The sequence below is a fragment of the Fukomys damarensis genome, unplaced genomic scaffold (genome assembly GCF_012274545.1).
Source record: "Fukomys damarensis isolate Sample0158 unplaced genomic scaffold, DMR_v1.0_HiC HiC_scaffold_10, whole genome shotgun sequence".
NCBI classification, from domain to species: domain Eukaryota; kingdom Metazoa; phylum Chordata; class Mammalia; order Rodentia; family Bathyergidae; genus Fukomys; species Fukomys damarensis.
The window spans coordinates 10,907,164-10,934,184 of NW_022900922.1; the positions used below are offsets into that span (position 1 = coordinate 10,907,164).

Consider the following 27,021-nt stretch of genomic DNA (forward strand, 5'->3'; position numbering starts at 1 on the left):
AAAAATTTTTTTTTAATTTTTTGGGGACTATAAAGGACTGAAAGCAGCAAAGAGGAGCAAAGAATAGCAAAAGCCAGGAGGCCGTACAGCTGTTTTAGGGATCGTCCCTGGGGAGGCCCCAGAAGGCTACTGAGAAAGCAGCAAAACCCTCCAGGTACTCACATCTAGCGGACAGGATCCCAAGTACAGAGGACAATAAAGGCAAAGTGAGGCCCCCGGTTCAATCAGCGCCACATCCTACTAAGTCACAGCGCAAATGAAAACAAACAAAAAATCAGCTATTTGAAAAGCTTCATTGTTTGGTACTTCGGGGGTCAAAGCAGAACACTGGCGGCACCCTTCTTGGTGAGACTCTAATTTCCATTCAGAACCCTGGGGTGTCAAGAATGGGAAGAGACCTTGGTTCACACCCCCCTCCACAACCCCCTTTCTCCTAGTAGATGAAAAAAATGGGACTAAGGAGCAAGGTCGCTTGTTCAGGTCACCCAACTGGTAACATCAAGGTTCTCGAGCATAAACTCCAGAAGCCTGTAACTGCTTATTCCCACAAGACACACATACTCATTTTCACTTTTTAACATCATATGACTACATCTGGCTTTTTCTACAGTGCGTGGAACAATGTCAGGGCTAAGGAGTATGATTTTGAAATTAAAGAATCATTGTTTTTCGACAAAAGAAACAGGGTGCTACTAATAAAAGCCCTCCTGTTGGCCAGAAGCAGATCATAATCAATACAATTAAAGTCAATTCTATAACAACTATATGGTTCTGGGAATGGCAAAAATTTAATAGAACCCATTTCAAATGAAGCAAGACCAGAGACATATAAGGTTCTAACTCAAGACCTAAAAAACCTTTGTTCATTCCAACAGAGCAGTTAGTTTGGACACAAAAAAGACAAGCCACACTAGAAAGCAAAATAAAAAGATTAGAGGCAAGAGCAAACATGCACTTTTCAATCACAATTTCTTTGTAAATACATGGAAACACATACCCATTTTTCCACATCAACTTGCTGTAGAAAGAAAAAGCCAAAATAAATTTTAAAAAAACAAAACAAGTAAATACCTAGCAATGTTTCAAAGACTGTTACTTAAATCAAATGAAATGTGATGCATGCACCAGTCTACTTCCAATTCTAGAGGATAAAACAGTATTCAAACTTTTAATTAAAAACATTTAATCTTATCAAACAAAAAACTCAATTCATTTACTACTCAGAACTTCAAAAGGCATTAGGCTGAAACTATGTAAATAAAATAACGACCATCCAATACATTCAAAAGCCAATGTGAACATTTACTTAATTCTCAAACACAATAGGCATCCTGATTTAGGCACTACAACTAAAAATTTCTATCTAATTAAAAAGATCAACTGGAAACAGCATCTAACTACAATTTCTTTCATAGCATTTAAAGTAAAATTTCTCTTACCTCATTCTTTCAGGTACTATATAAAATTTCATAGTTCAAATTTTGTCAAAAATTTTGAACTATAAGGAAATCATATTATAATCACGCGACTCTTTAGAAAGTGACTATGGTACACACAGGGCAAACAGAATAAAAGAATGTATCAACAAATACTGTCTTGTAGGTCTTCGGACTCCTAGCAAATCAATCAAAGTAATACAGTGTTCTCAGATTCCTAGAAAATCAATCAGAATAATAAACTCCATCACTAAGAGAGAAACTCAACTGTGTTAAAATATATGACCGGTATCCCGAGAGAACTCAGGTTTCTTCAGACTCTTTATGCATAAATTACAGCGATACCTCGGTTGTCAAACGGCTCAAAGCTTGATCTTTCCACTACCTGAACAGCAAAGTTCAAAAAAAAAAAAAGTCAAAATCCACTCAGTGTTTGTGACGTTAGCTGAATTTGAGGAAACCTGCACTGGCAAAAGTGGAACAGGCATCATGTTCCACTGTGGACAGAAGGGGGCGACACTTCCTTCTAAGCACTGCTGTCTCCCAGACAGCTCACAGTGCTTATATGAGCACCTTACAAGGTTCACTGTTGCGCTGCTTTTTTCACATTTTACATGCCTGAAATATCATAACCACGACTCCAAAGAAATTTAGTGATATTAGCAGTAAAGCTAAGAGGAAAAATGACAACCACGATACAGTTAAAGAAATCACTGCAGAATTTGTTAAAGTGCTGGAAAAATGAATATAGGTGTAATTTTTGAGGGTTTTTTTTTTTGGTGGGGGTTATCGGGGATTGAACTCAGCACCTCACACTTGCGAGGCAGGCAGTGGAGTCACTGAGCTAAATCTCCGGCCCTTGTAAGTGTAATTTTTGAGCCTCAGAACCAATTATTTGGTTTTCAATTATTTCTTATGGGAAAAATATGTTCTCAAACCAAATACAAATCTGGAATGAACTGAATTTGACAACCAAGGTATGACTTCAATTAGCAATTTTTTAGAAAATGTGTGAAGGGGTTAATATCACTTAGGGTCAAATGGTGGGCTATAGTTAAGAATTTCCATCCCTTGATAAGCAAGTTCTTGGATGACAAGGTGCATATAATGCAACTTACAGACTGATTATTTTTAAATGTGATAAGGTGATATTAACCAGATAGCCACCAGATAAACAGGTGGAGTTTTCTGACACCCTTGTAAAATTCAATATATTACTTAGAACAGAGCATTCTGGCTTCTTCAGTCCTTTGTCTAGTCTTCAGAAAAAAAATCATTCCAACCCTCTCCCCCTCTCATGCATTTTTAAAACACAGAATCATTAAAGGAGAATATTTAACTGAATGGAAAAGCCTGGCTTTCATTATACATTTTTTCACTTTTATATAAAGTTCAAGTCCTCCTTCAAATATTCACATATTCAAGTGGTGAATATATTTTTTTAGATCCTAGAATAACAGGAAACAAAACGACTTATCCAGTGTGGAGTGGTTATCATGTACTTTTCTTCCCTCAAAAGGACAAACTGTTATATTTGTTCTCTTCCAAGAAAAAAATAATTTAAGAGTATATGACATTATTCCCTTTCCATCTTTAGCATGAAAATAGGATATGCCATATCTTTAGTGATACCAATGATTATTTAAAAAAACATATCAGACTGACAGCTAGATGCTGGACGTACACACACACACACACACACACACACACATACATCAGTGCAAAGACAAACATTGTAGGATTCACCAGAAGGAACAATTTGTAATCAAGAGTAATAGTTAATTATTATCAGCACCTGACACCCTTTAATGATGTACATTATATAAGAGAAGCAGTTTTATAAGCAGTAAGAATCAGAAGTAATAAAACAGCTCATCCCACACCTAAATACCACAGTAAGACATATACGGGGGTAAATCTGGCAGCTAGACACACAAGACAAGACAAATGGCCCACAGGGTTAAAAGATGGGTAAGAACAAGAAAGTTGTAACTTTGCGTAAGCAATGCAGAGCAATTTCATGACACGTCTCTTACTAGGGTTAACATGAATTATTTAATAAAATTCCTGCAAACAGGGAAGAACAGAACGATGTATACAGAAGTAATCTACAAAAAGGAAATATAAAAGTCACATTAAATGACCAATTTCAGAACTTAAATAATTACCAAATCCATAAAACATAAGACAAATGAACATTTTTTTCCACTAACTTATCCAACTATGTGGGATTTTTAAGAAATATGTCGAGCTAGGCATGGTGGCACAAGCCTGTAATCCCAGCACTCGGGAGGCTGAGGCAGGAGGATCACTGTGAGTTCAAGACCAGCCTGGGCTACATAGTGAGTTCCAGGTCAGTCTCAACTACATAGTGAGACCCTGTCTCAAAAAAAAAAAAGAGGGAGGAAGGAAGGAAGGAAGGAAGGAAGGAAGGAAGGAAGGAAGGAAGGAAGGAAGGAAAGAAATATGTTAATCTTATTACTTCATAGAAAATATTTTAATGTCTGTAGGAAATTATATTAAATATTTACCATACTAACACTGATAAAAAGGGTGATCTCATTTTTAAAATAAAAATAAAATTTCACATAAGAGAAACAATCATTTAAATTCAGAGGACGAAAGTTAAGAATCCAGTATAACTACTTCTAAATTTCATCCTCATATGAAAAGAAGATAATTCATATAACACTTCTGTTTGCATTCACATTTTGATTACAAATTTAGGGTACATACGCATAAACTATTTCATAAACTTACTAACCAATGGCCAGGGATTTAGCTCAGTGGTTCCACTACCTGCCTTGCAAGCGCAAGGGCCTGAACTCAATCCCCAGTACCAAAAAAAAAAAACTTACTAATCAAAAAAACTTTTCCTTGCTTCTTCCAAATTGCCTAGCTGTTTGAATGTTTCAGATGGAGAGTTCTATTATAATCAAATGTACATGTCACATAAAAGTAGCTACTAACTTCATTTGTATTTAGTTGTATTATTAAATTTAAGTTTGTTTGCCATCTTATTTGTAAACTACTCATCTCTTGCTCTTTTAAAATAAACCTTCCATGCAGTTTACCTTTTTAAACTGCACAATTTCAAAGCTCTTTAGTATGCTTAAGAGTTGCAAACATCATAATGTAATTTTAGAACAGATTCAATCCTGTATGGTCTTATTTCTACTCTTTTATTTCTTTTTTTTTTGTTATCCAAATATTCTGATATTCCATTCTACCCCTGAAGGCTGCTAGTTATACCTTATTACTCTTCCAGTTGTAATTTGGCAGTAAGGAAGGTCCCCTGATCCAAATTGAACCATTTCCACTTTTAAGGTACGGATGTGTAGTACTGTGACCCAGCAATGGGAAAGCTGACCAAAGTAAAAGTGTTGTATCATTACTGCCTTACCAATCATAACAAATGCAGTTCACTACTGTTTTTTTCAACACATGGCGTTACCGTAGTATGGTGGTCCTAGAGGACATCACATACTGCAGAAAACCCACCACGCTGCCAGCCTTTGGAGAGAAAATTGAAAAATGCATGTGCAGCAATCTCAATGACCAAGGTTACCCAAGCAGCAGTTTGTCACACTAATAAATGTGAGGAAGGTAATGGCCGCCACTCTGTGCCAAAGATAACTAATTACAAAGGCCAAAGGTTACTTGTATTAATCTCAAGGTGTCCCAATAAATTTAGCATTAAAATATTTATACAGGTTTTTCTTTTCCTTAAGTGTGCATGCACTTTTTTTGGCAGACTCTGTACATAATATATACTACATCATCTTATTTGTTTATTAGGCATGGGATACTTTTCACTCCAGTGAAATAATGCAATGCTTTTTACATGTTCTTCTCGCACATAAGCCTCACCATTTCCAGGACAACAGAAATGGTGCACTACAATTACTGTTCAGTCCTTCAAGTCCTAAATATGTCCCGACTATCTAGGACAATGCATGCTTCATCTTAGACTTTATTGAGAGAGCAAGAGAACAAAACTGATCAAAAGCCCTGCCCTCCTGGGCTTAGACTCTAAAGGAGGAAGTAATCTAATCGGTCGGTAGTCAACAGACAAATCATTAGCACAGAGTAGTGCTTTGAAGAAAACTCAAAGTAAGAACGTGTCCTGTTTTTTATTTGTCCTTCTGTTTGGCTGGGATTCGTGGGGGGGGGGGCGTGAAGTCATAGGCAGTACTATCTGATAGGGTGGTAAATAAGGATTCCATCCAACTAGGTGAGAATATTCATTTTACAATTAAAGTTATAACTGAAGAGAGAAAAATTAGAGGATGATTGGCTCAATAGATTCCCAATATCTTTACATCATTCATAATTCTGGAATACTTTATCATGGAAATTATCTGACTCAATTTCCAGCAAATATTTACAGATGAAAAAAAAATTTTCTTTTGTAAACACACCAAAGCAACCTGAGTTCCAAATTGAATGACAATAATCTAATAAAAGAATCTATACATTCAGATTCCTAATCTAAAACAGTGCCTGAGTCCCTGTGATTAAATTACATGCTGATCAAATTGACCTCCTGATTGAGTTTGAGGCTGAGGGCTCTGCACAGCGCGTCATTCAGATGCACAGGATTATGTAGCTTCTGGGTAGAAAGTTCTCTGCCTTTGCAGAAAAAGGGAGGAAAACAGAAAGTATCTACAAAGAAATGGTGCCTATTTCAGCCACAGATGTCCACATTCAGATATGGGACAAAGATGCAGCAGTCCCTCCGTGAATATTTTTAGCTCTAAATCCTTCAAGAACCTGTGATCACGTCACCTCTGAGTCGCAGCACCAATTCTGCAGATTAAGGGAGGGTTTGTGATGATCACCAGAGGCTCAGACAAGAGCCTAGCGAAGTACCGCACCAGTAGCCAATCTGGCGTTTCACTGGCATCTTGGCCTCATCCTCAAAACAATATTTATGCTTTAGCAGGAATGTTCTTGCACAAGAATACAAAAAGAACTTGCCTCATGAAATAATGTAAATTATAGTTGACTTCCAAGAATTGCTATCTTCAAATATAGCTAGAGACATCATATTGTCTATATAACAAACACACTAGCCCTGGAAGTAAGCATTCCACAGTTCAGAAGACGCACTGGAGGGGCAGCGTCCGGGAAGCACTAGGAGTCCCTTGCTCTGCTCTCTGAAGCATAGGGAAAAAGTGACCAAGGGACCATTTTTCCTTATTAAGCAATGTCCCTGCACAGTCTTTAGCTGTGGCCCCTCTTGAGGCTGATTAAACACTACACATAAGTATTTACAAGTGTGTTCACATCTTATATCCTACTTTTGTATTTTGATGGAGTTTAATTCTGTATTTCGATGGAGAGATGTGACACAAACCATATTAAGTGCTAAAATAAACACCATTACCAAGTAGCAGATGTGTGCAATGAACAAGTCTAGGATCTAAAGCACAGCATGAGGACTACGGGTAATAAAACTGTGCTGTGCCAGGCGTGGTGGCACACATCTGTAATCCCAGAACTTGGGAGGCTGAAGCAGGAGGATCGCTGTGAGTTCGAGACCAGCCTGGGCGACATAATGAGTTCCAGATCAGTCTCAACTACACAGTAAGACCCTGTCTCAAAAAAAAAAAAAAAAAACTGTGCTGTATCAGGGACCACTCCAGCCTTTCAAAAACAAGCATGGGAGATGACACATATGTTAACATGCTTCATTATAGTAACCATGTATTATTGGCATGGATTCTGCAACATCATGTTATACACCTTAAATATACACAATAAATTTTGTTTTTTTAAATAACTTTCAGGCATCAGCCCCACTACCTAAGAAATTTACTTTCAATATTATGCAGAATATACTCTATTTCATGGTAACGTTAAGATTCATCAACCTCCCCAATCTCTTCTCCACTACCCCCAATTCACTGCAATTAGGAAAAAGCAAATGGAAAGAAAATTCAACACAAAATTTAGCTACAGTGGACACAACATTCAGTCTTTTAATTTCTGATCATTTACCTGTCTGCCCACGAACTTGAACAAGTACCCTTTTGAGCAGTAGTGCCACTGAACAGACCAAATTACCAAAAACATGGCTAACAAAACAATACTAAGTTCTTTTGGAACTACAAATAAATACTAAAAATTCAGAAAATCTTCACAGAATAAAGTGTCTTAAAGTCAAAATACATATGAATCTATGGACAAGCATGTACAAAAGACAGACAGAAATTAACATGCATGGGTTTGCAAGCATGTCAAACCCAAGCCTACTTTTTAGCGACTAGATTCAGAGCTGAGACTGCTGATTTTCACTTCATCCTGCCAACGTCGTACTAAAGGCTGGCATTTGCACGAGGTAGTAGGCCAAATTATACACCCCAAAGAAGCCCACATCCTAGTCCCTAAAGCCTGTGAGCATGTTACATGATAGCAGGCACATGTGAACAGGTTACCTGGTAGTAAACATACTACATGACAATATGCAGTTGGCTTTTCCCCCATTTTTAGAGATTTTTACTAATTTTGGCTGATAGTAACAGAGGTTAACACTAGGGTTTACAGGTAAGATTTCTTTGCTTTTCAAAGTATTGTTTCTTATTTTTTGCAACACTTTTCTAGTTGGGAAAATGTAAAGCAACTTTTCAAAATCAAGAAGCTAAAATGACAAAAAGTATGTAATACAATTAATCAGAACTTTTGAATTTTGATCCAGACAAAAAAAGCAATGGTTCTCCCTTTGTGATCACTTGAGGAGCATCTCCAGGGATGATTTCAGTCTTTCCCCTCCATCACAGGATTCTGCTTGTCCTTATCTGTTTGGGTCACAATACTTCTCTAGCTATTCTCAAAACACTGGCTATCTAATTACCCCTTTTTTCTTAGTGTCTGTTTGTGATACTGACTGAGAAGGTAGCCAACAAAAATCAGGGAAAGAATGTTTCCCTAAGCATCACAGCCCTACCAACACTTTGATTTTAGGACACAAAGACTGATGCTATAGGCTTGTGAGTTCTAGAACTGTCAGACAATAAATCTGTGTTGTTTTAAGTCACTGAATTGGTCATAACTTCTTGTAACAGTGAGAGAAAACTGGAACTAAATCCTTCATGTAATTGAAGATTTTGGTGGTGGTGATGGCAGTAGATGATTTTGTTTTTATATTTGGTTCAAAATTCATAGTTGTTTTTCTCCAGGAGGGTCAGATCCAGTAGGAGTTAATTCAAGTATACCCAATGTAGAAATCATAAAAATGATGAAAACATAGCCATAAGGCTACCTGTGTGCTAGGGCTGTTCTACATATATTAATTACATTATTTGGATCTCAACTCTATGAATATGCTATTATTTTTGCTTACTTTATAAATAAGGAAAGCTTAAGCCCTGAGAAGTTAAATACCTTGCTTTATGTTACCAGGAACTGAACTCAGCACCTTTGCTATGGAATCTATGTGCTTAACCACAAAGAGAGACACTACTGAACTTCAACTTCTGCTCTTGTACTGATATAAAATAATCTTGCATGTAATTATTTGATTCCTTAACATTTGATAAATGTACTTACTAAAAAACTCATTTGTAGCACTTCAATGTTTTTAAATTTTATGTTTAAAAACACTCATTTATAGGCCAGGGATTTAGCTCAGTGGATCTGCTGCCTGCCTCACAAGTGCAAGGTCCTGAGTTTGAGTCCCAGTACCAAAAAAAACAAAACTCATTTACAAGCATATTTAGCTAGTAGCTTTTTCCTGCATTTTTGAGGGCACTCAGAACATGTTTCTTAAAGGGACATTCTTAGGATAGAGACTTAAGTATACTAATATTTCATAATGCATAACTCCATTTTTCATAAAACTGATTATATCTGGGCTTGATGCATATCTATATTAATAAAGTTACTGCAGTTTTTGTATATTTAATTAGATTACAATATATCATTTAGAAATAAGAGCCATTCTTATAGTTCCATGTCTAATAATAAGCCATTTTAGTAAATTGAAACATAAAAATCATTTTAAGAATATCACCAGATATGCTATTCCTTGTCCTCCTGACAAGTTTTCTACTAGAATTCTAAAGAATATTTAATGAGATCAAACTGTTCCTTGGAACAAATCTGAAATAATTTTATACTGTAGTTTTAATAATATTTCCATTTGAGAAATTATTCTAAAAAATTCAAAGAAATCAAATTCTACATACTCTATTCCATCTTCACACTAACACTACAACTGTTTAACTGTGCAGATGTAAATTCACTGAACACAAAGCTCTCACATTGTTCATCAATCTGTACTCCTTTTAAGGAATAATTTATCCTATAAATGTTTTAAAGTATTTCATGAAGTAAATGATTAAAATTGAATTTATCAATATTGAATTTAACATTCATATTTTATTTGTCTGAATGTTATCAATTTTTAAAGTATCATTCATAATTTATAGTAAACTACCGACACTCATACCAATGAGAAATATATATAGCATACATTATGACCGAATGACATAAATCATAATCATCTAAAATAGAAATTTCAACCTACTTCCTATTTTTTTCCTAGATCAATACTCGTTTTTCATTTTTTTTTTGTACCAGGGATTGAACTCAGGTCCTTCTGCTTGTGACACAAGCAGCAGAACCACTGAGCTCAATCTCTAGCCCTAGATCAATACTCTTAACAATAGGACAGTGAAACAGGGGACAAGGACCTCCAAATCTTCCAGAAACAAACCAAACAAAAAAAGGACTAGCCAATGTTGTATTTGTTAGGCATATGCTCCTAAATAGACTGTGGAGGTCATATATAATACTCATGGAATTACACAAAAGCAGTGCCTTTTCAACAAATAATCATTAGAAATACGTAAACATAAAATTTTCAGCACTCGGAAATCTAAGTCTTCCCCTATACTGTGTTACCTGTGACATTAGTGCTTCCGTGAGATGAAATGCTTCAGCTAAACTGGACATTAAAAAAAATACTGTATGGAGAAAAGCATTTGTCAAATACCTTAATAAACTAAGATAAATTCCAAAAGGAAAAATTCATCAAAATTATTAAATTTTACTAACTAGAAAACACACCAAGCTAAATAAATACCACCACCAACTCAGTATTTACCATAATTGTGTTCTCATGAAACTGGCAAACTCCACGTGCCAGAGTCAGTTAGGGTACCGGAAGGAAGAGAATAAAGCATTAGCCAAGACCCCAGAGAAGGAAGGAAGCTGCCCAAGTCAGAGAAAAGGCAGTCAGGAATTGCTGACAGTCTGATCGAGGGAAAAAGAATCTTGAGCATTTCTGTACGGTGACAAAACCCCAGATGTTAACTCTAAGCTATAGAACATACATGAAAAAATAGATCTCCGAAGCAAAAGGAGACACACAGAGTAGGGTCCAGACAGAAGCATCTGTAACACATATAACCCAGGGAAAACAGAAGAAATAACAGAAGGGTGCTCATGCACAGAAGTCCAGACACAGCTGGGCTAAAAAGATGTGAGGGTCATGAGACACGCATTCCTCCTCCTTGTTGCACAGATACTATCTCTGAAAGCTTCTGTAAGCAGCTACCAAGATACACTTGTGTATTAATACATTGAGTAAGGAAAGCTAAGCAGCAAGGAAAGCTAAGCAACATTCAATGAAAAAAAAGTGGGTTTTTTTGTTGTTTTGTTTTGTTTCCTGTGGTACTAAAAAATGAACTAAGGGCCTTCACACTAAGCTACATCCCCAGGCCTTTTTTATTTTGAGAGGGTCCCACTAAGTTGCCCAGGCTCGGCTAAAATATGCAATGCTCCTGCCTCAGTCTCCCAGAATGCTAGAAATTATATATATATTGGATCCAAATGTTTGTCTACCTACACATTTTTAATTAAATATTCTTTTAGGTGAAATATTTCTGAATGGCTTTGGTTATTTTACTCGGAGTCACAACAAGCAACTCTTGAGGGAGCCTCAAGTTTATGAAGGAGGTAATGCTTTTCATGTCTTATGTTACACATCTCTTCTTATCTTGTTATCAGTGATTTTCCGGATTTGCTTTGTCACAAACACTGTTGAGAACTTCATGATGGGTTTCCTTTACCTTTATAAAAACCAGGCATTTATTCAAAAACTCATCAGGTACATTTTCACTGCTGTGTGCACATCAGAGCACACAGAACATAAAATGGAATCAGTATTGTTTCACTTATTGAATCACATAAAGAATTTAGGAATAATCGGGTTATTTTAAGAATAAGACTTTATAAATAAAGTTGATCATGAAAGTGGGGAATCAAATAACACACAAGATTCTTCTCAATGCAGTGTCAATTTGTCAGGAAAGCAATAATTTCATGAAAATTAGCACTTTCCTTGAGGACACATCAGCCTAGGAAAAGAGATCTTACATTTTAGTAGATCTGCTGTAGACAATGCATTAAATTGGAAATGTCACTGTGCTTGACAAAAGGATTTGCCATAAAATCTCATGATGTTTTTAAAAGAGACACTGTGACATCCAAGGAAAGATGACCTGGATGTCTGCAGAGTCCAAATACTTGATCCCTACAATTGCCAGAAGCATCCAGTCATCACAAGGCCAGACATGGTAATACAGCCAGTACACATTCATATGATTAAAGTAGTCACTGAAGTGGAAAATAATGCCCCTCCTGAGAGAGTCACTGCCCTAAGTCCCCAAAGTACTCCCTAACCTGGACCACTGCAAGGTCCTCCTAGACACCTCAAAACTTAACTTGCTCAGACCACCTGCACATCCAGCATTGTAGCTGGAAGCCACTCTGACCAACTGGCAGTTGTAAAACATTTTGAATATCATTCCTGGGTATAATCAAAACTTCTCAGCAATCTAAGAGAAAACCTCTTCCTAAAATACAGTATTCCCTTCAACTACTGGATGGTAGTTTCTTCCTAAAGATACAAGTAGCTAAAACTATTCGGTTCCATAAAATGTATTTCTTTCCCATAGCAGATTTCTTTTAAATTTATACACCCTAGTCAATGGCTCATAGTACTTATGCTGAGTTCTATAAAACGCTGTTCACACATTGCATCAATTACTACTTTAATTCTGACAGAAATTTTCTGGAAAACAATTCAAAGTGAAATCCATCTAAATCAAAATATTTGAGGGGAAGGGACCCAGGTAGAATAATGTAAATAATCTTAATCTTAAAATAGTATTTTAAATTATTTTCTATACATAGAATATTTAGAGCTCGCCTAGACCAACCTCATGATTTGGAGGCAATGAAAAGATCTTTCTAGTTGTTAAATTTAGAATAAGCAGGTTGGCAATATAAAATTTAAGTTTAGAGCAATTTGGGTAAATTGGCATCTATAAAGATAGGTGATACAGCAATACACGTTTTTCAGCTACTAATGCAAAAGAAAATTTATTTTTTCTCTACAAAGACAGATTTGCATTTCAAAATTGATAGGCATTGATATTTAAAAATCAGGAGAAATCATTCTAGATGAAATAAATATTTTCAGAACTGTATAGAAATTTTACAAGAAGCTTTATATATTTTAATACAGTAATGTCAACTTTGTTTTAACCAAAAATTAATTTGAAATGTTAAAAAAAACACAATTTTGTAGCTTTGCAAAATAAACTTTCAGGCTAATATTGATAAAAAGCATTGAAGTCTGTCCCCTATAATGAGCATGTTAAAATTTTAAAGGTTTTTAGAATTAATGCAGAAACCAATTAAACTTCTAAGCTATCTGACACTAAAATTTTAAAAACTAGAGGGCAGAAAAAATATATCGCAACTGACTACTCATTTATGTGAAAGTATTACTGTCATTTTAATCTCTTATCCAAATTGGAACAATAGTATAGTAATAACATCAATGTTTAGATAGCAAAAGAAAACTTTGGTTGTATTCCTGAAAATATATTTCATTAAGCTATATAGAACTGCAATAAATAAAGTACAAGAAAAGGAAACAAAACTTTGGCCATTTGCCCTCCTGCTTAATCTCAGGTTTTAATGAACTGCCTAGACATAAGTAATATATCAGAAATCAGTAATAGCATGTCTCATGGAAAGTAATTAAAATAGCCAAATAGGCTTTCAAAGAAAAATATCTACCCTGACAAACATTATAGCAAGAATTTAAATTTTCAAAAGAAAATGATTAGGTATTTTCAGAATTACAACTGACTGAAGCCATTATCACCATAATTTTGTTACCTAAAACATGTAACAGTGCCATGAAATATTACTTGCTATAGAGAAGCTTAGAACATAAGTCACATGGTCTGAGGCATTTAAAAATCAAAAAAAAATTTAAAAATAAAGTCAATGACGAATAGCCATGCACAAGGCAATTAGTCAGAACAGGGACAACAGAAGCTCTGAGAACGTGAGGACACACAAACGCCACAGCAAGGTTCTACGATAAGCCAGACAGAAGCACGAGGAGTCAGGACACAGATCACAACAAGGTTGGATTTTTCCTTTTAATCTTTTCACACACCATAGGTCTGCTAGAGAAAACAAAAAAGTAAAATCTAAAGAAATCACAAGTAAAAGCCACTGACATCTCCAATACCTGTGGGAGAAAAGAATGATACAGCAGCTGAGCTCATTACAACACTGCAAGTCTACATAAACTGGGTACTTGCCCCTTCCGATTTCTCCACCGTGTTGGCCAGCATCTCCTGCAGGGCCCGCACTGACAGGGACTGCTCCAGCACGAAGGTGCAGATGGACAGGTCTGGGGGGACATTCTGTGCAGGAAGAGGAAGAGCCGTCAGTATGCCGCCTTCGTCCATCCAGCATCCAGGCTGGCTTACCTCCCTGTACACCAGTTCCTCCTACAGAGTCCAAGGACGCAGCAGAGCCCTAGAGTCGGCTCCCCACCGTGAGGAGGCACACTCCTTACTACTTGCATCTCACACGCTTTTAAACTCACAGATAAAAACAGCTGGCAGCTACGGGGCACTCACTCTGACACGCACTGCACCTGAAGCTTCATCCATGACCGTGGTCACCTGTAGTACGGATTATCACTACCATCATATGGACGCACAAAAAGAGATAATGAAGTTCTTTTTCCAAAGTCACAGAGTTACAAAATGTGCAAGCCAGATTTCTCCAGTGCTGGCCTATTCGTTTCTAATCTACCAAGTGGACTGCTGACTGAGATAATAGTAATAAGAAAGGACAGAAATAATGCCTCCCTGAAGTCAATATTATCGTTAATTAAATATAAAATTGAATTGATGTAAAATATACTGAATTGATGTAAAATATGCATTTCACTAGCTCTTCTCTATGCACGAAGATAAAAATTACTATATCTTGCTTTCTCTATAAGTTTTTTGTTGCTCTGTTTTTTTGCTTCTATCTTGGGGCAATAATTAAGGTCTCATTCTGCACATATATGTGTAGCTTTTTTCCCATCATCCATTCTGTTTCCCTCCTTCCTTCTCTTACACCTCCACTCCAGTTATTACACCATAACTTTTGAAAAATCTCCAAAGGTAATGACTAAAGAGGGAAAGCAACCAGAGTACAAGCTGGTTGGCAAGTGAAAGCTAACTGTACATTCTTGGACATGTACACTTCAGCTTGAGATAAGCAGGATTCGGTTTGCATCTGATGCGGGTAGGTACTGACAGGTGCTCAAAGGAGATGTCCATGCAAAAAAGAGCATTACAAATACATTCAACCAAAATCAAAGGGAGATTATATCTTCTCATAAAAAGAACACCGGGAAAAGAAAAAAATATGAGAAAATGAAAAAATGGAAACAGCTTTTGTAAATAGGGACAGGAGGAGGGAGAGAAAGGAGGGCCGGAGTATGGGGAAAAATGAGAACCAAGACCTGTCATGTGAAGGTACAGGATCCCAGTGATGAATGTAACTGTACTGTATACCTGAAATGTACCAATAAACTCAATGAGAAAAAAAAAGAATGTCAGGAGGATAAATATATGAAACTGATACATCAAAGCTACAGTTAATCTTGTTTTAAGTACATATTACACAAACCTCAGCCATCAGAATGATTTTTTTATTATTATTATTACCAAAGAGTGAGCTTTCTAGTTTCAAAGAAAGACTAAATACTAGGGTTTCAGAATTAACATTCAAATTATTTCATGAGTAAATGAAAGATACAATTAGCCCATGAGGCTTATTCAACCCCATAAGGCTTGCAGGGAGCAACAGGTTACTTATTTTTTTAATGAACTTTCTTTCTCTCAATTCCTCCTTCTTGCACTCATGGGTCACTGTGCCCCCATGTTAATCCATGTCCATTCTTCCTTGGACAAGCTCAGCCAAGAGTCAGGGATGCTCTCAGATCTGAACCTGGGCACTGCTGTTACACTCTGAGGCCAACCAGAGAAGGGCTTGCTTTCCCAAATCCAAGGGAAAAAAGACTGGAAGCCAGGAAGGAATCTTCCACTGTGAATTTAGGATGAAAGCTCTTCCTTTTTTTTTTTTTTTTTTTTTTTTTTTTTTTTTTTTTTTTTTTTGGTGGTACTGGGGATCAAACTCAGGTCCTTACACTTGCAAGGCAGGCTCTGGAAGCTACATCCCCAGCCCTGAAAGCTCTTTCTTAAATTCAGTTTCCCAAGTGATCATTTCCTTCACATTCCCCCCAGACACACTCTGACAACAGAACTGGCAGGGTATTATGCTACTAAAATATTCTCACCGGCTCGAACCACTGGTAGTACATGTATGACGGTCCCATGTTGCCCATCAAGACAGTCATGCATGTACCACAGTGGCTCAGAGCCACCCAGCAGGGAGATACACAAATTACGGTTCCATCGTGATCATGTTAAATGGTGAGGTGGTGAACTGACACAAAGTAAATGTACTGATGTATAACATTTGCCCATTTTTATGGTGGAACTACTTCAATCGCTGCTGAGTTCCATGTATCAAAGTTTACAAATCAGTTCACAACAATCCAAAACATCTAACAGTCAACTCTCAATATCTGTGAGAACTATTTCTACCAAAACATTGGCTGATTTTAGACCAGTATCCATTAATTGCTTTAGAATCAGCATATCATAAAATATAGGAACATGTATTCTATAAACAGACCATCTGAGCAAGAACTCTGGCCTTACAATTTACCTGTTTTTAACTAGTATGATCTTTGGCTTCCTTCCCTGAAAAACAGGCAAATCATTGCATTATCCTGATATGGTTGTTGTGAAAAACCAATGAAGACAGCATATGTAAAGAATTTATCACAGTGTCAATAACAGAGCAAGGACTTAAAATAAGTGAGCCATTATCCCTAGTCTTCATACTGTGAACTCTATTTCTGCATTTATGAAGTATTTGTTCATTTCTTAAAACTAGTTCCTACATGGATTCCAATTTGGACAAGCAGTGTTTGAAAATATAAATCTGTAACTATACACCTGCTCATAGCACCCAAAATGTTCTATTATTCTTTGCTTTATTAGTACATGTTAGGCATACATAATGATTACATTTATTGTGGGAAGTAGGTACATGTATTTCTTCTAATTCTTTTTATTTCCTTTTTTCTCTCCTCTTTACCAATTCCTCCATCTCTAGATCTTCCTACTTGCAAAAGATCTTATCTACCTGTTTCCTCCTGCCTATCTTTTATTTTGTTCTTTTAAATTATTTATACTTGGTGTTTCTCATGTAAGAGATGATATGCAACATTTAAGTTTGTGTGCTTGATTTAATTCATTTAATTTCATGGCTTCATGGTGCATCCATTTTCTTAAAACTAACTCAAGTTTGTCATTCCTTACGGCAGACTAGTATTAAATTGCGTACCTGAAAGAGTTCAAGTCATCTAGTAGTTTCAAGAAAGGGTATTTTTCCATTAAAAGTTTATATTCTGGTTCTTTTTACATTGTTTTGTATGTCACTTTGATCGAAATGTTTACATATGGATTGCTATAACAGCATGTTATTTTACAGATCCTGGAAAACTGCCTGGATTTGAAATAAATTAATCCTGCCAAGTGAACTTCATTTCTTCACGGTGACAAGCTTGTTACAGATATTCTTCCAGACAGTGAGAGCAGGAAGAAGCATGCCAGCTATCCTGAAGGGCAATTCTCTGTTTCTATAGACTCAACCAATTTTTCCTCTGCGCACTTCCTCTGACAACCTCGACATTGGTGGTGGTGGGGTACCGGGGATCGAACCCGGGTCCTTGTGCAACCCTGACATTTTCACAGTTACATCCACTATATCACTGACACGGGGCCTTTCCTCCTCTTTCTAAAATCAAATCTGAATCTGGGAAATAAAAAGTCTCATGCATCAACCAATAGCCAAATGACTCCCAATTGCAAGGCGAGCAGAGACGATGTACACTCTATACACATCCACGGGAGAAGTTTCCACTCACAAGAATTTGCAAGGCTGACAATTTTTCCTTAGGTTTGATTTTTGTTTTTTACTCAACTGTGATTACTGAGGGTATTAATTTTTAGAAGTTCACTTTGAAAGAACTTCCCTTGCTTTTACTATGCATATACCCTCAACTCTTAGAGGAAACCTTCATATCGCACGCTTTCCATCTACTGGTATCTCAAAATTCTTAGATCATATGAAAAGATGGAAATGAAGTGGTTGTAGATGGGGAGGAGAAGAGGGGGTGAAGGGAGGGCAGGGACAAGGGGAAAAAATGAGAACCAAGACCTGTCATGTAGAGGTACAAGATCACAATGATGAATGTAATTGTACTGTATCCCTAAAATGTACCAATAAACTCAATTAAAGCTGAAAAAAAATACTTAGATCGTATCTGAGCATAAAACCCAAAACTACAACTGAGAGTGCATATCTGCCTCTCACACCACACGTATCATTTACTTGCCCTGCAAAATTAAATCATAAAAAAGTGATCTGGTCTGGCTGAATGTCCTTCTAGACTGCCCAGAACAGTTCCCAAAGGAAGCAGCGAGGAAGTTGCTAATGTTTTTCATACAGAGACAATTTCATCAAGGTGCGTGCACTTCAGCAAAAGTAACAAGCTTTCAAATAGCAGCACGTCTGTGTGCATTTTCTTCTTTTTAAAATAAAAACAGGTCACCGTCCTTCTTTAGCAAAATGATGTCACATAATCTTAGAGGAAAAAAATTCTCCAGCATAACCACCAAGCAGCATCTGCCTTGTAAGCACTGCAGCAAGCATGTAAAATCAACTAAGTCTCCAACTGAGCATCCATCCAACCATTTGGCTTCCACAGATGAATCTGCCTACCTCACTTAGAAGCCTGGGGGCATGTCATTACCTTAACTAAACTGTGACTGATAATTTAAGACTATGTGATGACATTAAACCATCTCTTCTGTGATAAATTTGCATTGCGACATTCTGGGGCCTCCTTTTACTCCTTTTGCCCAAAATACCCATCTCCGTGTCTTCATCTATGGAAATGTTTTCATATTTTAAAATCACATACAAATAAAATCACAGTTGAAAACACTTTCCTTGTAGAGAAGGCAAGTTACTTACAAACTTGAAAATTCTCTTTCCAACTAATTACACTCACATTCATTCCCAGGAGTGACCACTCTGCTTTCTTGTGTATCTTTTCCAAGTCTATTTTCCTAACATTTATAAACATATGCACGAGCTTATATAGAAATACATAGACTGGCTTTTCCCTTTAGTGGGCTAACTCTGTACAAATTATAATTTTTTAATTTTCTAATAAATCGTGGTATTGCTGCTGGCCAAGTGACCTCCCATGCCCCACGATTATTCATCCCGGAAACCCTTCACCACTAAACCACCCTGCTAGAGTGACTTGCACAAAGAAAGTGCTTGGTGTTTGCCAAGTCAACCTCAAACTATGAGCTCATCTATTTCTGAAAAGTAAAGAAACATCCATATAGTCACAGGGGGAGTTAGATCCCAGTAGATCTCTCTACTTTTGGTTTTCTTTCAGCGATCCTAAGGTTTCTATCATGAAGGCAATTAAATTAACTTTTAAACTGACTTTCAGTTGTGCCCCCAATAATCTTCAGGGTAACACACAGGTATCACAGAATGTTTTAAAAGTTAGTGATATGATATATCTTCAAAGTGTAACAGACAGGGAAGTATATAAGGGACTCAGAACTTGCCAAGAGCCCTTCCAAGGTCAACCTATGCTTCTCCACCTGCTTAAATGGGAAAACACTTATGCCCGAAGAATCACTGGAAGATTCAAATAAGAAAATCAGTGAAATATAAACTGGAAAATGCTACTGAAACATAACTTTATCTATCCAATTTAAGAAGATCCTAAATTAAATTGAAAGCTCAAAATCTCGGAGATATAAATTAAGAGAAAAGCTCCCCATGTACCAAGAAACGTGAAGACAGTATACATTCAACCAGAGCAGATGGCCTGCCGCTGAGACAGGTTTGTTTGTGCTTGGCCACCCATCTGCTGAGCAGCCTTTGGCAAGGCTCTGTGACTGTTGGAGGGTCAACTTCTGCCCACACTAGAGGGATGTCAAACTACTCCAAAAGATAAAGTGGTTGTTGTTGTTGACAATTTACCAACTAGAGACATAACACCAGGCCAAATTCCACCTACCAGATGGAAGTGGTTTACATACACTCCAGTGGCAAGAGAACTCCAGTTATATCCCTGTAATTTGTATGATGCTATATTCCGCTGATTTGTATGAAACACTGTAGAAAGGAATTATCAACCAGAATATAAGAAAAATCTGACTTCACTTTTTTCTCTTCGTATTTCTTCAAAGCTCCAGTTATAATATTCTGCCATATTTCCAGCCTGGAAAGGTTATTTACAGAGCTTTCCACTTTTCCATGAGTGTTCATGGTTCCAGCGAGCTTTCTTATCCTGCTTTTTCTCTTTAACTCATTGGCACCAGGGTCTAACATGATGGTCTTTGAGAAGAAAAAAACATTCCTGTGCCAATAAATTCTTTCAGCTCAGCTTTCTAAAAGATAAAGCACTATACTTGACTTTCTTGATAACAGTACTGTCCAGGTGAGAAATGTATTAGCAGGTTTAAATGAGTGATTAGCAATACACGGCCACCTCAAAGGGCCACAGCTGTGCTAATTAAGCACTTAATTGGCCCACATACTCTCAGCTTTGCTGGCTGCAAGGTTCCAGCAAACCAAAGATCGTGAACAAACCTGGCAGTGTTTTCAGGGACAAACTCTGAGGATCAGCAGTGCTCTCTCCTGGAGCTTTGCATTGAGAAAATTTAAGACACAACACACTCACAGTTTAACTGCCTGAAAGGCAATCAGGAAGTGTAAATAGTTTTACAGTAACCAAGTCGGCCTAACCATCTACAGTAAGACTTTTACCACAAGAGCCATGGTCCTTCAACTCCCTGTCTGGATGAACAACAGGAACAGCTCACACAAATATATGGATGAGGGAAACCTACAGACTGTGACTTAGCTACAGTTTCACAGAGTAGAAAAGACAAAAAAAGGAGAGAAACCAAGGGTTATGGCTTCCAAATCAGGTTACGCAGGCAATAAGACAATGTCTTCAAATTTAATCAGCTATACAATACAGTGTAGACTTATCCAGGCATGACCATACAAGTACCAAACATCTCATTCTTACCTGGTATTTTATAGCATAAAGTTATGCTAGATTAATTTCATCTATATTAATTTAAAATAGCAAAGGCTCAATTAACTATCCACGCTATTGTCTGAAAAAAATCAAGCTAGAAGCAATTTACATCGCATGTAACCTCAGAAGCTAGAAACTCCATGTAGAATCATACTGAAACATTCCCCACCTTGGAATTCTTATTGGAAATATGCTAGTATGAAATTCCTATGCAGTTTCACAAACATACAGAATAATCAAGCAGAGACAATTATGTAATTCATAGTGGCTATACCTTTTATGTATTCCCTGTGTACTAGGTCCTAACAATCCTACAGAAAAATAATATTATTAATTTTGCATTAGAAATAAGTAAACAATGAGTCAGAAAACTTAAAAACAGGCCATAAGCCAGAAAATATGAAGGGTCTATCAGCTTAGCCTGAATCCCATACCACACTGCCACCCTCCAGTTCATATCAGCCTGGGTATCAGCTTTTATTTTCTCGTCCTTTTCGAGGTAGACTTAGTTACTGATACAATAACCCTCAATGTGACAGTGGGCCTGTTCTAAAAGAATACAAGTGCAGAAATCACATTGATGAACCCCAACCCCATGATTCTAGAACCAGAGCCATTTTTGAGGCTCCTAACCTGATATGAGCCCCTCAGGGATCACAGTAGATGGAACAAAGGCGTAAAATGATTTAAAATAGTGACACCCTCTGACTGAACACCTTGTGGATTTATGTGGATATGAGGGACAATATTTTCTGAATACTGAGAAAGGTATCTAATGGAATTAAACACCAAAGTCAGGGTAGATATGTCTAGGTTTTGAGGCCCAAAGACGCTACACAGAATTGCACCTGAGTTGTGTTTGTGAGCCTTGACTGACTTAATGTTGGACGATGCAGACTCAATCTAGAGATCCGTTATCAACTATAAACTTACAGTGGAACCTAATAAAACATAAATACAATTCAGGAAACCAAACATTTCATTTCACCTAACACATAATCCTGCTCAAAAGATTCCATAGGTAACACAAAGAATTCAAAAGATATTTTAGGAACTACCAGTTTGATGAAACGGACTCTATATGTGATTCATTTTTATGTTCACAGATCAATTCAGGATAGGCAAAAAGGGTTTTGAGAATGTTTTTTAAAGAAATTATGGGGACTTCCCCTTATGGCTGAGGGAGGAGGGTGGCACATCTTTTCCCTAAAAAGCAAGCTGGATAAAACTGCCAAAAATATCACTTTCAGAGCTGTGGGAATTAACTTTAGGCATACTAACAGATAAGAAACTTGTATGCTTTTAATAAAGAAAACTGAACTTTGACTAAGAACAGTAAGTCCGGTATTTTTCAGGGGTTTCTCTTGTCTGCCCCAGGTCACCTTATGTGGCGGTTGGGCAAGAGTGTGGCATGGACTATAAAGATCAGCAGTTGTGAGTCCTCATCAAAAGATCTGCTCGTGTAATTCAGGGCACACCATGCACACTTCCCACTGCATTATCTGTGAGACACGTTTCAGGAAAGCCCAACAGCTCTGCAGCCTGACTCAATTGATTCCGGACTGAAGTTGCACACGCACAAAAAAGCAACTAGGACCTAGAAAACGGTACCTCTGGGCAGACGTGACAATGACCAGGACTTCTCACACAGGCCTCTACCCACACGCAAGTCTACTTGTGTTGTATGGAAACCATACTGCCCAAAGCACTTGTGCACAGTTTCTATACAACCAGTATGCAAACTCTAAGCACCTATAAAGCTGGTCTTAAAACAAGAATTTTAAAAAATTTATTAGTGATATTAGTGGGCACACATCACAGCAGGGACCTATTTCATAGACTTAGTCCAGAAAATTAACCAAACAATGAAAAACAGAACCAAAAACAAATAGCACCAAACTCCATCGTGACATGGGCAAAAAACTATGGAAACACTTTCCATATTGATGGGAAATACAGCAATAAAAAAAAATTTATCTGAGTTGGAATTGGGAGGTACAGGTTTGAAAGAAATGATTGCAAATGTTTAAAGAATAGTAGAAAAGGGCAGGGACAAGGGGAAAAAATGAGAACCAAGACCTGTCATGTAAAGGTGCAAGATCCCAATAATTATTTATTAAAAAAAAAGAATAGAAGAAAAGAGCTAGTGGCACCACTCAGTGGTATAGTACTGCCCTTGCATAGCATGGGTGAGGCCCAGGGTCAATTCCCAGCACAGAGCGGAAAGGAAGAAGGAAGGGAAAGTGGAAGAAGAGGGGAAGGAATGCTTAAAGAATTAAAGAACAGTAGGACAACACTGAACCAACAAATAGAAATAACAGGTGCGACAAATACGCCTAGGTATGTCACAGTCAAATTATTGAGAATCAAAGACAAAAAAATAAAATTTAAAGCAGCAAGAGAGAAAAATATTCATCATATGCAACAGAGCTTCCATAGAATTAAGAACTGACCTCATTTGAAATTAGGGAGGTCAAAATGATGAAATTCCACTTAATTGGTCCGTGTTTCTGAAATTAGGGAGGTCTGGTTGACATAAAGAATTGAAAGGAACAGCTGTCAGCTAAGAATTCTGTACCTACCCAAACAATCTTTCAAAAATGAAGGCAAAATAAAGATGTTCCCAGATAAAGAATGAGAATTTGTTTTGAGTATAGAGGCCTTATGAAAATACTAAGTAAAGTTGTTTAGGAATTTACAGCAAATCTAGAGTAAGAAATTCCTTTAAAAATTGAAATGTAAAATATACGGATCAATATAAAAGACACTTCAACTTTTACTTCTCAGCATCTTTGAAAGATATAAGACTCTGTAAGGAAACCAGTTAAATAATTATAATAGCGTTACATAGTTTATTAGTGGGTTTGGAACATAAGTATGTGCGATATATGACAATATATAGATATATATGACAAAAATGCATAAAACAAGAGAAAAGAAATGGAACTAAGTTAGAATAAATTTTCTTCATTTTCCTGGAATTAAATTAGCATTAATATAAAATGAGCTGTAAAGCTTTGATGATGAGTCCAGTGAATTAAAACCTCACCCACTGTAATACCTAGAATACACAGGGCTTAAAAAATAATAAAAAATGCAGAAAAACTTCGAAGTGAAATACTTATGACCTCAAGCATTTCAGAGAAACGGTACTCAACCTGCAACAATAGTCCAAGGGAAGAAGTAAAATGATCCATTTCAAAATTAATCAAGCCAAGAAGAGCCTAAACCAGGGCAAAAATGGAACCTGAGGTTCATTCCTAAAGGTGAAGGAAAACTGGATTTGACACTAACTGGAGCTAAAGACTAAGCCAGGATTTTCAGCACGAAATACTACACAGATGGTGCTGCCATGGACTGAAATGAGGACAGCGGGAGGAGGAAGCACCCCAACTTTAACCATAATTTGGACTGCGTGAGAAGATGTCAGACATGCCACAGAGATGCCCATCCGGTGGAAGACGGGAACACGTCTTCCCGTGGTGGAAGAAGGAAAGCCTGAGTGTGACTGAGGTGAGCATACGAGCTAAAATTAAGTCAGAGGCTACGTGCACCTGCTCTCAGTCAACATTTACTACCTACTCGAGAACTCCCCCATCTGAAATGGATGCTATTTTGAATGAAAGAAGGACATTATGCAGTGAGATAAATAGAGGGGCAAGACCTTGGGGAAAGGTGACATTAAGGAAATGATGAAACATGCTAGGGGAGAAGGGACAAAAAAAAAAGAAGCATGAAAAATTGGCAAGTGATAAATCAGGAGATCTCAAGAAAAGAGTCAAAAAAGGCTTTCCAAGTTATAATTTGGGAAGGGAGGTGAAAACACCAGAGCTTCTGGATCAGGGGACTGAAATGCCACTAAGCATAGTGAAGAAAATCAATTTTTAGTAACAGTAATAGGAAAAGAATCTATTCCAAAAGTTCTATAAAAGATGAGGTTTTCTGTATCATCGCAATAACAGATGGAGAATGACAATTTAAGAAACTGACTATTGGTGTGGAAGAGCATGAGAGGCAAGAAATGCTGTAAGGTGTCAATAATGTATTCATAGATGTATTCTAATTGAATCATCAACGCCCTAAAAAGTAAGTCATCATACGCAGATCTAAAACTAAAAATCAAGTAAAAACTCTTCAAACTGCAACACAAAAGAGAATTTTACAACTGATGTTTCAATGCAGTTTTTAATTAGTTTTTGTACTTGCCAGCATTCTTAGACTTACTACTTGAATTTCTTCCTAGATGCCTCCCTTCCAGTCCCTTCTCTTCCCAGCTCCAGTTCTTTGTACTTACCAGCAAATGAGACTTCCTCCATCATCACTTTAAGGCAGTCAAAGATTTACTCAAAAATACTACCAACAAAAAAAGTAGTGCAAGCTCTCTACCCACTACTCATAATTTGGTTCTAATGTAATTTCTCAGCACACACATACGCTTACTGCTATTAAGCTAAATTAAGTAACTCTACTTTTCATGTAATTTATCTTTCCATCTTTGTCATCTTTCCAATGTCTACCCATTTCCAACTCCAACCTCAAATGCTACACATCCTGATGACTCGAATTGCCACATATGACGCATCTCTCACACTATAGAACCTAAGGAGACTTGCTTATCCATCCTAGTGCCCCAGCCATCATGCATTTTGTTGGATATTCTCCACTGTTGTCCATGCTTCATGATTGAAGTAATTCATTAAAGAAAAATATAATTTTTGTGATGATACACATCATCGCAATCAAATGAGCCACTGGAAAAAATACTGTTAAATGAGCCCTACAAAATATTTTAAAGTAAATTTTTTAAAAAGCTAATACATGTAAGTAACAGTATTTTCCAAATGTAAACATGTTAAGATGATGCAAAAACTAATACTTTGAGAAAAAACTAATACTTTGTTGACAATCTAAAAGATTACACTAATACTGATGTGGAGGAAAAAAATCACAGTTTCTTTACCAAGTGACACCTTAAAAACTTAAAATTACCTTTACACTAATTATTTCAGGATCCTTCATTGTAGGAAATACAAAGCCAATCCATTCTCAGTGGGATACTCTTCGTAAAATCAGTCATGGTAAGAACTTTGGCACAAGAAAACTGTCCAGGCATTCCACATGTCATAACAGAATACTTAAGATTTTATATTCTGGTTCTAACTTCTTTGAACAATAGTTTGCCTATGAAAGAATAAATTCCACATAGCTTGTTATTTCTGTGAATGTACCCCAGGATTCTTATTTCCATTCAGACAATTGCTACATTGGTTCTATGTTCCAAGTTTTTCATGAATATTGTTCATAACCACCCACCACTCCCAGATTCTTGCTTTTACCAAAGAACTCATTCAGTTTGGATGCTACATCTCCATAATATTTTCCAGAGTCTCACTCATTCACTATGGACAATATACCTTCTCTAATACGTTGGAGTCTTTCAGAAAGTACTCTTCCATAATGTTCATTGCTGAAGCAAAATTAACGTAATTGCATACTCAATCCCTTAAGGTAGAACGACTTTCTTAACACTTTCTTTTTCATAGCTTCTAGAATGTCTCCCATGTGCCAACTGTATTTACTGACACAGAATGTACTTTAGCATGTAAAATGTGGCTTCGTGGTAGCTTTTGTCTTCCATGATTAAGTAAGATACAAACGAGGCTTCTAATATCTTTCAAGGACATTGCAATCCCTACGATGCTCCAACTTCATGTTCTAAATGCTTACTTCTCCAATATGTCACTAACCACATTGGCTTCACGCTCTTACCAATTTATATCACAAGGCACAAAAGACCAACAGATAGGACTTATGATTGAACATAAACTCACATATACATTCCTGATACACTTTAATATCTCACCTAACTACTGTCATAGTTTTGACCTCATACTGCAGCTAGCAAAGAGTCTTTTTAGAAAGAGAAGAAATATTAGGTCTCTTGAATCTTTTTTACTTTGCACTTACATTACTAGTATAGCCTTCAATCAGTGT

At 36.8% G+C, this 27,021-nt stretch overlaps 1 protein-coding gene and 1 non-coding gene across 2 annotated transcripts in view; one reads left to right on the plus strand and one right to left on the minus strand.

Moving 5' to 3' along the window:
- The window catches only part of Ryr2 (ryanodine receptor 2), a 409,294-nt gene that overhangs the window by 356,054 nt on the left and 26,219 nt on the right, over nucleotides 1-27,021 (minus strand). The window contains exons 3-4 of the mRNA XM_033761774.1: nucleotides 14,069-14,173; nucleotides 998-1,018 (exon numbers count right to left, since the gene is read on the minus strand). Of these exons, the coding sequence (XP_033617665.1) occupies nucleotides 998-1,018; nucleotides 14,069-14,173 (126 nt within the window). The remainder of the gene's footprint in view (nucleotides 1-997; nucleotides 1,019-14,068; nucleotides 14,174-27,021) is intronic.
- LOC117285504 lies at nucleotides 23,501-23,561 on the plus strand. Its single transcript, XR_004516558.1, has one exon. It is a non-coding gene; the product is annotated as a small nucleolar RNA SNORD18 (small nucleolar RNA).